The sequence below is a fragment of the Xiphophorus maculatus genome, chromosome 23, assembly GCF_002775205.1.
Source record: "Xiphophorus maculatus strain JP 163 A chromosome 23, X_maculatus-5.0-male, whole genome shotgun sequence".
NCBI lineage: Eukaryota > Metazoa > Chordata > Actinopteri > Cyprinodontiformes > Poeciliidae > Xiphophorus > Xiphophorus maculatus.
The window spans coordinates 18059722-18074734 of NC_036465.1; the positions used below are offsets into that span (position 1 = coordinate 18059722).

The window sequence follows — 15013 nt, forward strand, 5'->3', positions numbered from 1 at the left end:
GATACCATTTTTATCCATTGGCCTTCCTATTTTTGAATCATGAACATTGACCTTAACTGAGGCCAATGAGGCAAACAGATGTCTGTGACATTGTTTCTCTTCTGCTTTTACAAGTTCCTAGAAGAGGCCAAATGTTTTGCTTTCTAAGTATTTTATCTTGCTTCATCTGGCAGGTTCTATTATAGTTTCTTGGTTCTACAGGTCGAACTTAAACCACATTCTCGATGTGCACTTGAACTCAGCTTTCCAAAAAATTAGGTTAATAACTAGAAATTCATGATTTTAATAGATTGTGGTTCCCTTTTGGCTGGAACTGGTTTTTCTCTCCTAAAAAAAACTGTTTGTTAATTTATGTTGCATTTAAACTGGTGATAGTTTTATGTTAACATTGGTTCATTGGTGTGAAACACTTAGGAGTGATTAAAAAAAATCAACAAAAGCAGAAAATATATATGAGGGGGTACCATAATTTTGGCAATGTCAAACAGGGGGCCCTCTGAAATGTTTTTTTTTTTTTTTTCTTCATAGAAATAAAAAAAAAAACTGGGGCCCTGTCAATTACAAAATTAATCATATTGTGTTTTCTAAAATAGTTTTTAGCAGTAAAAATCAAATGTTGCCCCTCCCAGTCCAGAAAGCAGACATCCATATTTGCCGTGAACTCCCCTGGATCTGCATGAAATGGTTCGTTCGTGCTTGGAGCGCTTGACGGTGATGGTGTTCAGCAGCAGTCAGTGGGAGACACTGACTGCTGCTGAATGCTGTTGCAATGCTGCTAAGAAAAATAATAAAGTCAGGTTTTCAATAGAGAAATAGAGAGAGAACAAAACAAGAGTGTCAATTTATAACCCAGTTTTTCTCCAAGAGAAGCGAGTAGACTGTGTGAAATTATCAACCATTTAGCATAATTAGCTTAGCTTCAGACTACTGTAAACCTCCATTTCACTAGCATTTTATGAACGAAGGAAAAAAAATTACCAACATATTCGTATATTTAACTTGTACCTGTACCTCTTACTTAACAACAGATGAGTCAGTCAGCAGCAGCTCTAAACCAAGTCCCTCCTGACCTGACCTCTCCCAAGTAAAATTAAAGCTGCAGTATGTAACTTTTATAAAAATATTTTTTTACATATTTGTTAAAACTGTCATTATGTTGTGACAGTATGGTATAGAAATGATCTGTGAAAAATGTATTTCATCTGCTTTCTCCCAGTACTATCTAGAAACAACCAATCAGAGGCAGGAGAGTTTTAGTGCTGTCAATCACAATCTCATGTGGCTGCTCCCTCCCTCCCCTTGCTCTGTACTATGATTGTAGCTAGCAATAATGATAAGTTGTTTCTCTACCATTAACACATTTAGCAGTGAGTGAATGAGGTTGATTGACAGCACTAAGACCCTCCTCCTGGTTCTGATAGGTTGTTTTTGGCCAGAACATTGTATTGCTTTAGCCAGCAATAGTTCAGACAGGAGGTGGAGGAGATTGATTGTTTTCACAGATTATCTCTCATAACAAACTATCACGACATGGTGACAGCTTTAACAAATATGGAGAAAACATATTTTTTTATTAAAGTTATATATTGCAGCTTGAATAAAATGCAACAACATATCATTTTTTGAGAAGTCTGGATTGGTTCATCTATATTTTGCATATTGCCTATGACTGTTGCTCATGGGGAGAGACATTTCAGTAATCTAAAACTAATAGAAAACATTTAAGCAACCTACTTGCAAACTGTATGCGGACTATTTCATGTAAAATTCACGAGCAGTAAATATTGTGCTAGTATCAGTATGGAACCAAAGAAAGCAAGGCCGTTGCAAGCATTTAAAATCGTGACGCTTTTGATAGGTCAAATAGACTCACGAAATTGCAACGGCAGCTGTGCGGGGGGGGGGGGGGGGGGGCCCAATTAAATTTTTTGTCATGGGGCCCAAGATTCCTGGCGGCGCCCCTGGCTACATGCATGTGTAACATGAAGACCCACGCTCGCACAGGAAAACACATTTGAACAGCTGCCACTGCTGTGAAAACTATGCCTGGAAAGACACAATTTTACAACTTACCCTGAAATAAAATTTGTGCTAAATAAAACAACATGCGTGGGTTCCAGATTAAAACAGGTTTTCGTCTGAGGAGACACGATTTGTTCCTGCTGCACTGAAGCATCTGATTAAAAAGACAATTGAAATGGGATGTGAGATCCAACAAGGGAACTACCCGTCATGACGGATGCTAATCAGTGTATTAGTGAGAAAATTACAAATGAATGTAAACATTTTCCACCTTGGTTAATGAAACACAAATTGATAACTGCATCCTCTGGAGAAATTAGGTGACAGCATGCGTTCAATAGCGTCCCAATAAGTTACAGGCAATTAAACATTGCCTTTCTTCCACAGAAGGAATCTGGAGGCTCTAATTTAACTCCATCTTCCGAGTGTGGCTCTGCTCAGACATTTCATTTATTTCAAGAGTTTGTGAACCCCTCAGAGATTAGGTTTCCTTCCTCAAAGCAGTCACAGTGGCCTCTTATTTTTTAATCTTTGTTCAAATGTAAAAGAATATCAAATGTGCAGCCACCTTCACTCTTTCTTTCTTGATATTTTATTTAAAAAAACCTCATGAATATGAGCATACTACCCGAAAAAAAAAGAAAAATATCCTTGCAGGCACGACACCCCTAAGACCGAGTGATTGTCTTTGGCGAGGTGCCATTGAGCTTTGAAGACATTCCTAGTAGGATATAAATAGTGTATTTTTCCTCAGCACCGCCGTGTAGACAATGGTAGAGATATGGAAGTGGCCAGTCTTCCTCTCACTAAGTAGTACTTTCCCAGAGAAGCACAGGCCTTTACTCAAGAGGCCAGTAATATATGAGACTGACCACACTTTTTAAAAAAAGTGTTGACAAGTTTAAAGTTAGACATAAATAAACACCATCCTCTTTTCATGAACTTTGTCATGTCAACATTAATCATTTAACACCGATGAAAATGTAGATTATATGAGTCATTTTTTTGTGTCATTTCTTTGCTTGTTTGTATCTAAAGATGGTATATGATGGGAAATAGGAAGTATGTAGTATGTAGCTGTTAAAAAAAATAGATGTTCTACTCCAGAGTAAAAGAAACAATCACCCGTCATGATTGTGAGAGCAGGTTTTACGGGAGAGATGAGACCCCAATCTGTTTAAATATTTACTGTCCAAATATTAAGCTGCTGCAAGGAAACCAAATGTGAAAATGTCTGTATTTCATTTTTGCTCTTGCAAGCCTCATATCTGGCCATTGTTCAAGCATGAGGCAGTGTGACGGCGTGGCGAGAGGGTGAGAAAAGACTCTTACATAAGTTTGACTATTTCCTGTGCAGAATTGGCTGAGGTGGCTTGCAGAAGCAAACAAAGAGATGCACCTTTATGAATTAGCCTCAACGTGGGGAAGTTTAAATGCTGCCTTTTAAACCATCCTTTCATCCTCCAGACACATACATTCAAGCTCGCCTGCCAGCTGCCAGGCTTGTATGCGAAAGATGGTGAAGATTATTCTTGTATTTATGAAAACACAGAACGCTCGCTTTGAACCCACAGTCAGCACTGGAATTCATATCAGTAGTTTCACATTTTTACTTTAAATATGTTCTGCCTGTGTGCTGCTCCAACCCACTTGGTGAAATAAGGAGGTGTTCAAGATTTCTTATGCAACCTAAGATTTCTCATACCTCAGAAAGAGTGGCATAAATATGAGATTAGTAGCTTTTAACAAATATTATATATGCTCCACCAAATAAATTTTATTCATAGACAGTAAATACAATGAACTGTGTTTTTTTCTGTGTAATTACAGTAAAACGATGAGGCAGCAGTACTCTGGGCTAATGAGCCACACTAACACATTTTTAGAGATGCACCAATCAATAGGCTAGTTTTTCCTTAATATGCTCCAATTGTTTATCAGAATTTGAAATACTGAAAATTATGTTTTCTTTTCCTTTAAACGCACCAGAACTAGAAGTGTTCACCACCTTTGATCTACAAATTCAACAGCCAACAAAATGTACTTCAATGCACTTTTTTCAAGTGTAAAAATATCTAAGACATACTAGGGACATATGCTTTCATGCATAAATAGGAAAAAGTTTGTAATTCCTTCTGTTGGATTCCAAACTAATATCTATTTTACAGAATTTACTACATATTTATTATTTTATGTGGGGGAAAGCTGAAAGACAAAACTAGTAATTCAAAACAGTAATTGGTAAGTTAGACCTTAAAAATATATATTTATATGTGCTTCAGTAGCATTTCCATGTCTCATACTAATGAGTGAGAGAGCTCCAAGTCTTTCTAAGAACTTGCACTACTTCCTTCAGAAAAATAAATCAGATTTGGTAAGATATGGCATTGGCAGGTGAGTGGACATTGATATCAGTCATGAAAGTTGAATCATTTATCCGCAGATCAGACGATGAAATTTTGGTGTTTTTTTCTCTCCATTAAAGATATCAAAATCTAGATCTAACATTAGTTTTAATGTATAAACCATGAGCCATAACATCATAAACTTTGATATAATATTTTGGGGGAAAAATACTACATAAATGTCATTTCACTTTTATTTTAATTAGTAAATGAGCTCCCTCTTTAGGAAATTGTGGAAAAATAGAATTGGTAAAAACTGGAACCAACAGGTCAGATCCCAAATAAAATCTGAAATTCCAAGAAAAGAATGACAATGCTGGCCAGAAAATGTCCAGTCGATGAATCTCCATACATACATTTTATTATTTAATGTGTCATGTCTCTTCGGAAAATAATGGAACTGGCATGTTGAATCTCAAAGAAAATCAGAAATTGGCATCGGCCTGAACAAAAACCCTGATTGGTGCATCTCTACACATTTCCAAATCTCTTTACTAATTAGTGAGTGAGGCAAAATATAAATAGTACCCCCCTTCATGAGCGCTTTGAAGTTCTGCATATGATTTTCTTGAAGGCTTTTCTGAAGTCTCTATTGAAAATAGTGTAAATAATGGGGTTCACCGAGCTGTTGCAGTAGCCAATCCAAAAGAAAAGTTTGAAAAGTGCGTCAGGGATGGTGCAGCTGTTTCTGCAGATCGCATGGAGGCTGTAGGTGAAGAAAAAGGGGAACCAGCAGAGCACGAACACCCCCATCACCACCGCCAGCACGAAGGTAAAACGCTTCTCCCGCATCTGGGCCACTTTGGTCTTGTTAGCCGCGCCCAGCTGCTGTCGCTCGGCGGGGTTCTTCTGCTCCGGGAATGGCTGTGACGCCCGGGCCGAAGCCCACGAGAGGCGGCAGCTCTGCGGAGGGCAGCATTCCGACCCCTCCACCTTTCTGCGCTTGGTGAAGCGGTGATGGCGGGGCTTGGTATCCGAGGAGTAACAGCTCTCTTCCAGGTCGATGTCGTCCAACTCCCCTTGCCTCTGCTGATGGCTGCCGGAGCTCAGGCTGCTGGGGCTCTCCACCTCGAACCGGTCCTTCCTGACGAAGCAGGTCTCCGACTGGGAAGGTTCTCTCTCCAGGCCGTTCTTGGCCACAAACACGGTGGACGAGCGCTGCTTGGCCACTTTGTAGATCTTACAGTAAACCAGAATCATGATGAGACCCGGAGCGAAGAAGGACACCAGGCAAGAGGAGAGGATGTACCAGGTCTCGTCAGTCAGCTCGCACTTCCTCTCGTCGTGCTTGGTCATGAGAAGAGGGGGGAAGGAGATGATGGTAGATATCACCCACACCACAGTGATCATGGACTTGATGCGCTTCGGCGTTCGCTTCAGGTTGTAACTCACAGCCTTTGTCACTGACCAGTAGCGGTCCAGACTGATGGCGCACAGGTGCACGATGGATGAGGTGCAAAACAACACGTCCAAAGCCAGATAGAAGGCGCACCAAGTACTTCCAAAGAGCCAATAACCCATCACCTCATTGACTAAAGAGAACGGGATGACCAGCGTGGCAACTAGGATGTCCGCCGACGCCAGGGAGACCAGAAAAAGGTTCTGTGGCGCACGGAGTGCCCTGCTGGTCAAAACCGCAACAATAACTAATACATTGCCTACAATAGTCACAGAAATCATAACAATAACTACAAGTATGATGAGTGCCGTGGCTGCCTCCGGGTACGGCAGTGAGAGCGGTGCGTCGGTGATGTTGCCATCCCTGGAAACGTTTTCCAGCAACACATTTAAATCCATCAAATCCATTCTGGCTGAAATCTGTTCTTTCGGATCATTTTTGATATATTTTCGCCCTCTTAAAAGAACTGAGGCTGGGCACGCTATGCTGCGTCGCTACAGATCGGTGCTCCGCTGTGCGCAACGCTCCTGTTCAGAACAAACGCAGCGCATCATTCAGAAGACTCCAAAGCTGCAAACAACACCGATTTCCTGAAATAGCATGTTTTGCATGAAAGTTCGTGGACACAGTTCTAGCACTTCCACCCGATCCCGAACATAAAGAAAACATGTGAACAAAGTCGCTCCCTTGTTGTCACATTGCCCTGCGTAACGCTGGCTGCTTCTGTTTCTCTTTGGAGAGGAGCTGGCGAGCCACGCTGCGGGTGGAATGAATGTTCTCACAAGAGTGGGGTGACATCACAGCAAGTACCAGCCCATCTTCAAAACTCAAGCACGGACAGAAGGAGAGAGAGAGAGCAGATAACATTCTCTGCATGCCATTTCTCCTGGGGTTGTTGTGTTTCATCTGTCCCCGGTGTTGTTTTTTGAAATATTTCGCAAAGTAAAAAAGTATAAGTTACAAAGTAAAGTTTACCACACTCATTGTAAGTTGTGTGTATTTTTTTCTTGTGTTCACTGGGCGTATTTGTTATTTTATTTTATTTATTTATGTACTGCTAGTTGCAACTGAACTTAGAACTACCCCAACCCGACAGTTCTATATATACACTATTTCATTAAATTGAATTTAGAATAAGAGATAACAGTTTGCAACAAACGTGGATTTACCTATTATATTGATTATTCGTCAATTTTTTGTGTTTTAAGTACAATTTAGCTATTGATATGCCAACCCAGGATTATGAGTGGCCTTCATCAGAGCAGAGCATCCTTTGGAAAGCTGATCCCATCTCATATGCTTAAAGTCAAGTTTTTAACCTCTTGCTGCGCATTAGTACCAGTTAAATAGACATAATTCCTTGTATACAGCAACGTATATGAGTAGATTTGTAGATAAACGGGTTAGATTTTCGAGACCATCATGAACACAACTTTATCTATTTAGCCTACCTGATAACAAATACCTTTCACTATCAGAATAATGCAGACAGCCTTTTTTAACTTGAAGTATTATGACTGAAAATGTCAATACAGAAAACACCCACACCCACACGCCCACACCCTGCCTACATCCCCCCTTATATATATATATATATAATTAAACTGAAATACTGACAAACTTTAATCTGCTGAAAATAAAAGCGGCTATCTAAGTGTTTGGAAGCTGAGCTTGCTATATATATAATATACAGTATATATACTGTAGCTTGCTATAAAAGTCACTCTGGTGACTTTTTAATCACCAGAGTGGTTAAAAAGTCCTCATTGTTTCCACAACTGATTTAGAAAAATTACTTTAAAGAAATAAATATTACTTTTCAAGAAATAAATGAAGGTTCAGTTCAGTCACCAACTCGTCTAGTCTCACAGTCTTTCCCAATTACAATTTTAGAGAATGGTTGTCCAGGTTTCTGTCTCAAGGCGAAGCCCACTGTTGTTTATACACACAATCGGTCTTCCATTATTCATGCAGTGTAATCTGGGGTCATTCTCTGCAGCCACACTGAAGCCAACTGTTATACCTGTTGCAGTTTTATCTGTTTGCTCTCAGTTATATCAGATGTGTGCCGCTGGGCCAGACAGCTAGAGGGATATATGCCTGGATACAAATTGCCAGGGACTTTAAAAAAAATATCACCATATTCAACGTTGCTGTAGAAGAGAAAAAAAAACATTACAGCTGACAAGAAAGTGTCTGCCTAACGCAAGCAGATCACCAGTTTTGAGTTGAATGTATATATTTTTTAACATAAACAGCATCTGCTATGAGGCTATTGGGCTGGGATTTGTAACCCATCTGAAGCTGCATAAAAGCCAACATTTGCAGATATGTGCACGGTTGCGTTCACTCTTGAGAGTGAGTTATGTGGAGGCTCAAGAAGAACATTGGCTGCTGTGAGATTAAACCTTAAAAAGCAGTTCCAAGGAATTTTATAGTGAAAGAGGAGGCGGATTCACATTATCAAGCCATTTTTTTCTCTACTTTTTGCTGTGAAAATAAAACAACAAAAAAATTGTGTAAAGGTCATAAGAAGGGCTCATGTCACTATGTATCACTAGTATGTGAACACCTGCCTTGAGGGTTTGTCTCCATTGTAAAATCAGAAAAACGCTGCCTCAGGTAACCAGCGTCCTCTAACACATGAATCATCTAAAGCAATGTAATTTTATAATTTTTGCCCATTATTTTATTACCTGAGGAACCAAGATATTGTGTGCAGTCATAACAAGCAGGTTGTTATGCACATATGATGAAAGATAGCCAGCTATTAAAATGGGTTCTTTTATTGCTTTGTTTGAGCTTTAAAGGGCAGCTACAGATGAAAATTAGCTCAGAGCTAGAAGGGATGATACAAAATATATGAAATAGGATATTTTTGTAGGTAATTGTCAAATTTTACCTTCGCAGTTGTTCCACCTTTTGTATGTTTTATGTTTTCCAAAGATGTAAATCCTTTTACATGTATTCATTACAACAATGGTTATTGTAGATGAGGCATTATTCAAAGGGGTTCAGCATGTTTATCGAGAACAAATACAAAGAGTTGAAAATATGGTTCAACACCTGAAATAAATTAACATCTAGTTTACCTCTCAAAAAGAACTCAGAAAACACTTTGTCTATTTTCTTTTGGTGTATATGCAAAGAAATGAAACTCTTCAACTTTCTTCAAAGTTACTGTGCAAAGTCCAGAGGCAGAAGACATGAGAGAGAAGCTAAGCAGCAAGTGTGTTAACTAGCGTGTCATCATGAAGAATCACCTCTGATCTCATCCTAGAAAATTACCATGAGGCCTAAAAAGGTTCAAACATGAAAGAGGAATTAGATACAAGTTCATTTTATTTATTTTCAGGGTCTGCTTCTTATAATACAGCAACATCTGACATCCCGTGATTTTGACTCAGGCATCTGTTTGGCTAAATAGAACATCACACCGAATGAAGTGAGTACAGAACAAATCAAATACCATCCAAGAACATGTTTTAATAAAAACTACAGCCATTTTTGAGCAGATAAAGTTAATGAGCTATTTGCCATGCTGCATGTTGAATATCTTTGAGACACACGACCTCGGTGTGACGCACATGCCGGATCCATTTACCGTCACATTTTTAAATATTATCAGCACAGAAGTGTCGGAAGCAGCACAAATAGACGCTCAATCAGCTTTAAACAGATCGACTCATCAATCATTAGATATGCACAGTGATTTGACAACTTGCCCAACTGCCAGCAGGTAATGTTTTGAGTCATGTGGTTCTAGTGATAATGGCTGCCCTCAGAAATTATTCATTAGCTCAGAGCTGCATATTAGTATGCGACCTGAACATCCTTTTTAAGCAGAGCGACTCCTGCACATATATGTTCTCAGACTTTCTGAGGTCACTGCTGAGCTAGTTGCATTGTGTACAGGTCTGCAGGACATTAACAAGAATTGTAGACATTTCTTATCAGCCTGTATGGGGAGAAATTGTTGTAAAAAATATGTAGTTATGCTGACACTTGATGAAGCAGATAACACTGTTTATTGGCAATACAAGACAGACTGAGTCAAGTGCACACAATATGCAGGCCTGAAACAAACCCACAAATATTGCTCAAATATTCATTGATGATTTTTAAGCCTGCCTTGTGATGGGCTGACGACCCATCCAGAGTGTACCCCTCTCAACCAATGACAGACAGCTGGTTATAAGCAATATATTAATGGCTGGATTTTTAAGCAGCAATCAAGATTCCTCCAATGCAGCAACTGTATTTGCATAAATTTTACAAGAGTTCATATTCATTGGACTTTATATTGTGGTTTGAAATCACGATTACAGCTTAAATCCCAAAACTGAAAGGATAACAGAAGTTTGCACTTTAATTTCACAGCCACAGATGCTGTTAGAGACAAAAGAAAAGACCGGACTGCAAATGTACCAGAAGGCTCTGCTTCAAAATGTTTGTGTGCTAAAAATGTTACTCCTACACTTTAATGTTCATCTATTTGGCAAAAATATCTACAGTGCTTAGGGAAAAAAAAATCCCAGATTACAGATGTCATTTTATTTGGTAAAATTCAAATGCTTCAAATTAAGTTTAGCAACACAAATGACCAATTTAAATAAAAAAAACAAACAATTTTTTTGACATGATAATGTAAGTTAAACATGTGGGGGAAGAAACATGACAAAAGATGAACTTTAGCATAAAACCAACACCGCATTTAAGACAAAGAACATGAGAACAAAAGTCAAAGAGGGGATTGGGTAATGTGATGATTTGGGGCTGCATTACTTCTTCAGATCTGCTGTGCTTCAAAGCATGAATTCAGTTACCTACCAGGTAAAGTTTAGCCATCAGTTTGCTTCCCTTAGTTTGGATCAAATCAAAGTGCAGAGGACATTTTCATGCTGAAAAAAAATCTTCAGTGTAGCTGAATTACTGTAAAATAATTCCTCAAAGAGTGAATCAGAATTACTCTGCAACAGTTTTAAAGACTTACTGCAAGTCATCACAAATACCTAATAGCAGTTGTTGCCACCGAGCATTGAACATGCATTAAGTTTGGGACAATGGAGCAGATTGGTTTGAATATTTGTTCCCCTAAATGCATGAAACCATCAATTAAAACTGAATGTTGTAATTACTGAATCGTTCAATGCTTGACAAAGAAGCAAAATAATAAAAAATTTAATAAAAATGTATTTTTTTAATCTTCTTTTAAACGCTCCTATTCTTGATTGTGGATGTTAAAAGATGAAAGGGTTTACCACTGAAAGAGGAATAAGATCAGAGTTGACTTTTTTCTTCATACAGAAAATTATAACATTTGATTTTCTTGGTGGAAAATATTTTACCCAGAGAATTTGTTATTAAGTCAAGAAAAATACTGATATTTGTATGTTCTTGACTGCAAGGTTTTTGCAGCCTTTGACAGAAAATCACATTTTGATGGTCTCAGAATGAATGTCAGCATCAGTCAACAGTCGGAAACCTTTAAGTCAATTTTAGATGAGTTTGGTCTGCATTTTTACGTCTTTTCACGGGAAGTAGGAGCCATGGAGTCAAAGAGCCAATTATTTATGTAGAATCATCTGCCATGGTTGCATGTTTTTTCTTTCACCTTATAGCACAGGAGTAACTGTAAGTGAATAAAACTTCATTTTCTTCAAGGTTTAGCTAACAAAAGTCTGGTGAATTCTTGGTTGTATGGACTGTAATTAAGTGGATTTAACTTTTTTTCAGGTATAATTAGCATGTAATTTAAATAAGTTGACAGCCTTTTGAGGTAAAAATCTTTCAAAAATGTATTTGGTTAATTTGACATAATGTATATTGAGTGATACTGAGGATTGGCCTGCAAGGTATCCCACACTGCATTGAACAGGCAGCAGTTCTGTCAATGCAATGGCACATCCTATCAATAATAAATGGAGAAAGTGAGTGCAGAAAGTTTTAATTTTTTTAAACAACTATTTCATTTATTATAAAATTTAGTTTTAAGATATTTAGGGTGAGACAGTAGACCTCACAGCTTCATCTATGTAGTTGGTTAATCAAACATGAGCCTGATTTGAAATGCAGTCCAGAGTTTTTGGAGCAGTGCACATTCACTATTCTTACTAGTTATTTTTTTGGCAGGTACCTTTATAGTAATAAAGCATTTTAATACAAATCAGAGTAAACCTAAGTCAGTGCAGTGTAAGCATATCATTATTTTGCATAAGAATAAGTATGACATGGCACTGTGGACTAAAAAAGATTTCTCTGCACTTTTAAAGTGGCAGTATTATGTACCATACATTTTCTTTAGTTTTACATCATGTTATAATGTTATTCCCTCATTAAAGACATACTTGGATTGTTGCCTTCCTTCTTTAATGCATGTTTGCGAAATCCACGACTAAAAGCATTGTTAAATGTTGACCAGAGAAATGTTGATTTGATGATGTGCTGAAGGTGTAGTGTTGGAAAGAGCAGGAGCTTCTTAAAGAGACAATGGCCCTATTTCAAGGCGTTCAATTGCTAAATCAAGTTTTTTTAAAGGGGCAATATTATGCATTTTCCAGGCACATGGTGCCTTTTTATAGCAAAACAAAGTAACTGTTACCTTCAATTGTTATAAAAGTTCTCTCTATATTTATATACCTTCAGCCTGCAGCTGGCTAGTCTGAAGGAGACTAGCCAGAGGTGTCTTGGGGAAGAGGTGCTCTGTGAAACAAAGATCCATAATTCTGTCCCTCTAAAATATAGTTTGTTCAGGTGTAACCTTATCTTGTGCATTATTTCACTTTCTGTAGACATTTGTGTAAAAAAACTACACTACAAGAGCAAGAGCCAAAAACTATTTTTGTAGATATACAAAAAAATTAGTTATCGGTACTATTAAATGATTACACCTTAAGTTAACTTAAGGTGTGCATTCTAAAACATATGTTATATGTTAATGCTAATCAGTAAATTGAAAGAAAACCAGAATATTTTGAGGCAACAAGTTTGCTTTTATTAAAGTAAGAAAAATTTATTAGAATATGACCTTTTTAGTTAGATAGGGTCACGTTAAAAATCTTACTGAGTTTAAATAATAAAAAGTTGTCATTGTCAGTTTAGGGAATTGAGAGGAGAGTGTCATGTAACAGATTTGAGAAATACCCTATTCTTTTTTGCAAAAAAAATTTTCCTGTTAGTTAATCTACTCAAAGCAAAGCTTCTTAGCCATTGACATAGAGCTCTACATCAGTATCTTTGCATTCTGCAATACAATACATGTCAGTAGATAAACCAGAGATATTCTGGGAGGGCACCTTGTTTGGTACAATTTGTATTTTTCTTTTTGCTGCTTTAATCCTCTCAGCTCCCTGTCTTGTATTTTTCCTTCCAAAGGAGGCTATTTGGCTGGATGTGAACTGAACCCACTGCTGCCTTATGTAAGTTTCCAGGAATAAACAACCTGCGGTGGTGTGTGGAAACCTTAGCTCAGGTTTCAGGTGATCTGCTATTGTAAACAATTTTAGGGCAATCAAGCTGACAAAATTCATCCTGGCTCAGCTTACACACTGTAAAGATATTTTATTTGCATTTTTGATTTAGAAGGTTCTTGGCTCACGTTTGTGTGTTTACTTTTTGGAGTGGGAAGGAGTCTGTGTATCTGTGAGTTAGCCACACTGTGATTCTTTTTTCAGTAATCTCGCTCTTCTGTATCTCCCGCCTTCTCCCACTGCTGCTCTCCCTGTTAGTGGCCTTGGCAGTTCAAAAGAAATACATGACACGACCTTTATTGTGCCCCAAACAAACAAGATTATCCTCAGATGTTTGTCACATCTAGGACCAAACTACACTGGAATGTGAACGTGTGACTTTATTTTCATAAATCCTCAAAGGTCAGATTTGACGACTGTGAAATAAATAAAATAAATGTATTAACAATCACATGTAATTAATGATAAAAATCAATTGTCTCATCTTCAAATTTGAATACCAAAAGCAGTTACAAACAGGGCAAAAAAACTGGCTATGGTACTTCTCTCCTGATATTTGCTTATTTTTACAAATACATAAATATATTTTTGAGGTTTAAAGCCTCAAAACTGTATACAGTATTAATGAATCTTTGGCCTGCAGGTATCAGACTCATCAGCTAAAAAAACAAACTGAGGCACTAATTTACAGTCTTGGACAATGACAAGCAGTAAAAGGTTGGGTGATAGTACTGGGAGAAAGCAGATGAAATACATTTTTCACAGATTATTTCTATACCATACTGTCACAACATAATGACAGTTTTAACAAATATGTAAAAAAATATTGTTTTTTATAAAAGTTACATTCTGCAGCTTTAATTTTACTTAGGAGAGGGCAGGTCAGGAGGGACTTGATTTAGAGCTGCTGCTGCTGACTGACTCATCTGTTGTTAAGTGTGGTAAGAGGTACAGGTACAAGTTAAATATATGAATATGTTGGTAATTTTTTTCCTTAATTCATTAAATGCTAGTGAAATTGAGGCAAACAGTAGTCTGAAGCTAATCTAAGTGAGTGAAGCAAAGCGAGTCTTGTTTTGGCACCAGCTGTTTGATCAGTTTATGTAGGATGTGCCATTGCATTATTTTCCCCAAGATACCTTTAAAATATATCAAACAACTTATCCATGAAGACACAGAAGAGTTAAAGTAGGGGTGTCAAACTCCAGGCCTCAAGGGCCACTGTCCTGCAGTTTTTAGATGTGACACAGGTACAAAACACTGAAATGAAATGGCTTAATTACCTCCTCCTTGTGTAGATAGGTTTTCCAGAGCCTTGCTAATGACCTAATTATTCTATTCAGTTGTGGTGCAGCAGAGGCACATCTAACAGTTGCAGGACACCTGCCCTTGAGGACTGGAGTTTGACACCTGTGAGTTAAAGCAGTCAGTATTAAATAATAATTGTAGTTGAGTTGTGACGTCCAAAGATCAGAGGGAACATAATTACCGTAGTATTTAATTGCACAACTTTTGAAGGATTTGACTGTGATCAATTGGGTATGAAGAGATTTTGAGACAGAGGAAACAGTTAAAGCTATATCCTTTTTTTAAGTTCGTCCACAAGCTAAGATCTTAAAATGTGTAAAAAAGGAATTATTTTGTACAAAAATCCAATTTGTACTTTTTAAAAGATCAGGTCACAATTTAAGGACAGACAGGGATAACTTTTAGCTGGA

General features: G+C 37.8%; 1 protein-coding gene across 1 annotated transcript; it reads right to left on the reverse strand.

The window, feature by feature from the left end:
- Positions 1–1941: 1941 nt before the first annotated feature.
- Positions 1942–6754, reverse strand: LOC102235708 (alpha-2Db adrenergic receptor-like). The gene has a single exon (XM_023328221.1). The coding sequence runs from the start codon at positions 6231–6233 to the stop codon at positions 4962–4964; it is 1272 nt and encodes a 423-aa protein (XP_023183989.1). The 5' UTR covers positions 6234–6754; the 3' UTR covers positions 1942–4961.
- Between the last annotated feature and the right edge of the window lie 8259 nt (positions 6755–15013).

Excerpts from the sequence above, each read along its gene's own strand:
- LOC102235708 (XM_023328221.1), bottom strand. The coding sequence starts at position 6,233 with ATGGATTTGATGGATTTAAATGTGTTGCTGGAAAACGTTTCCAGGGAT.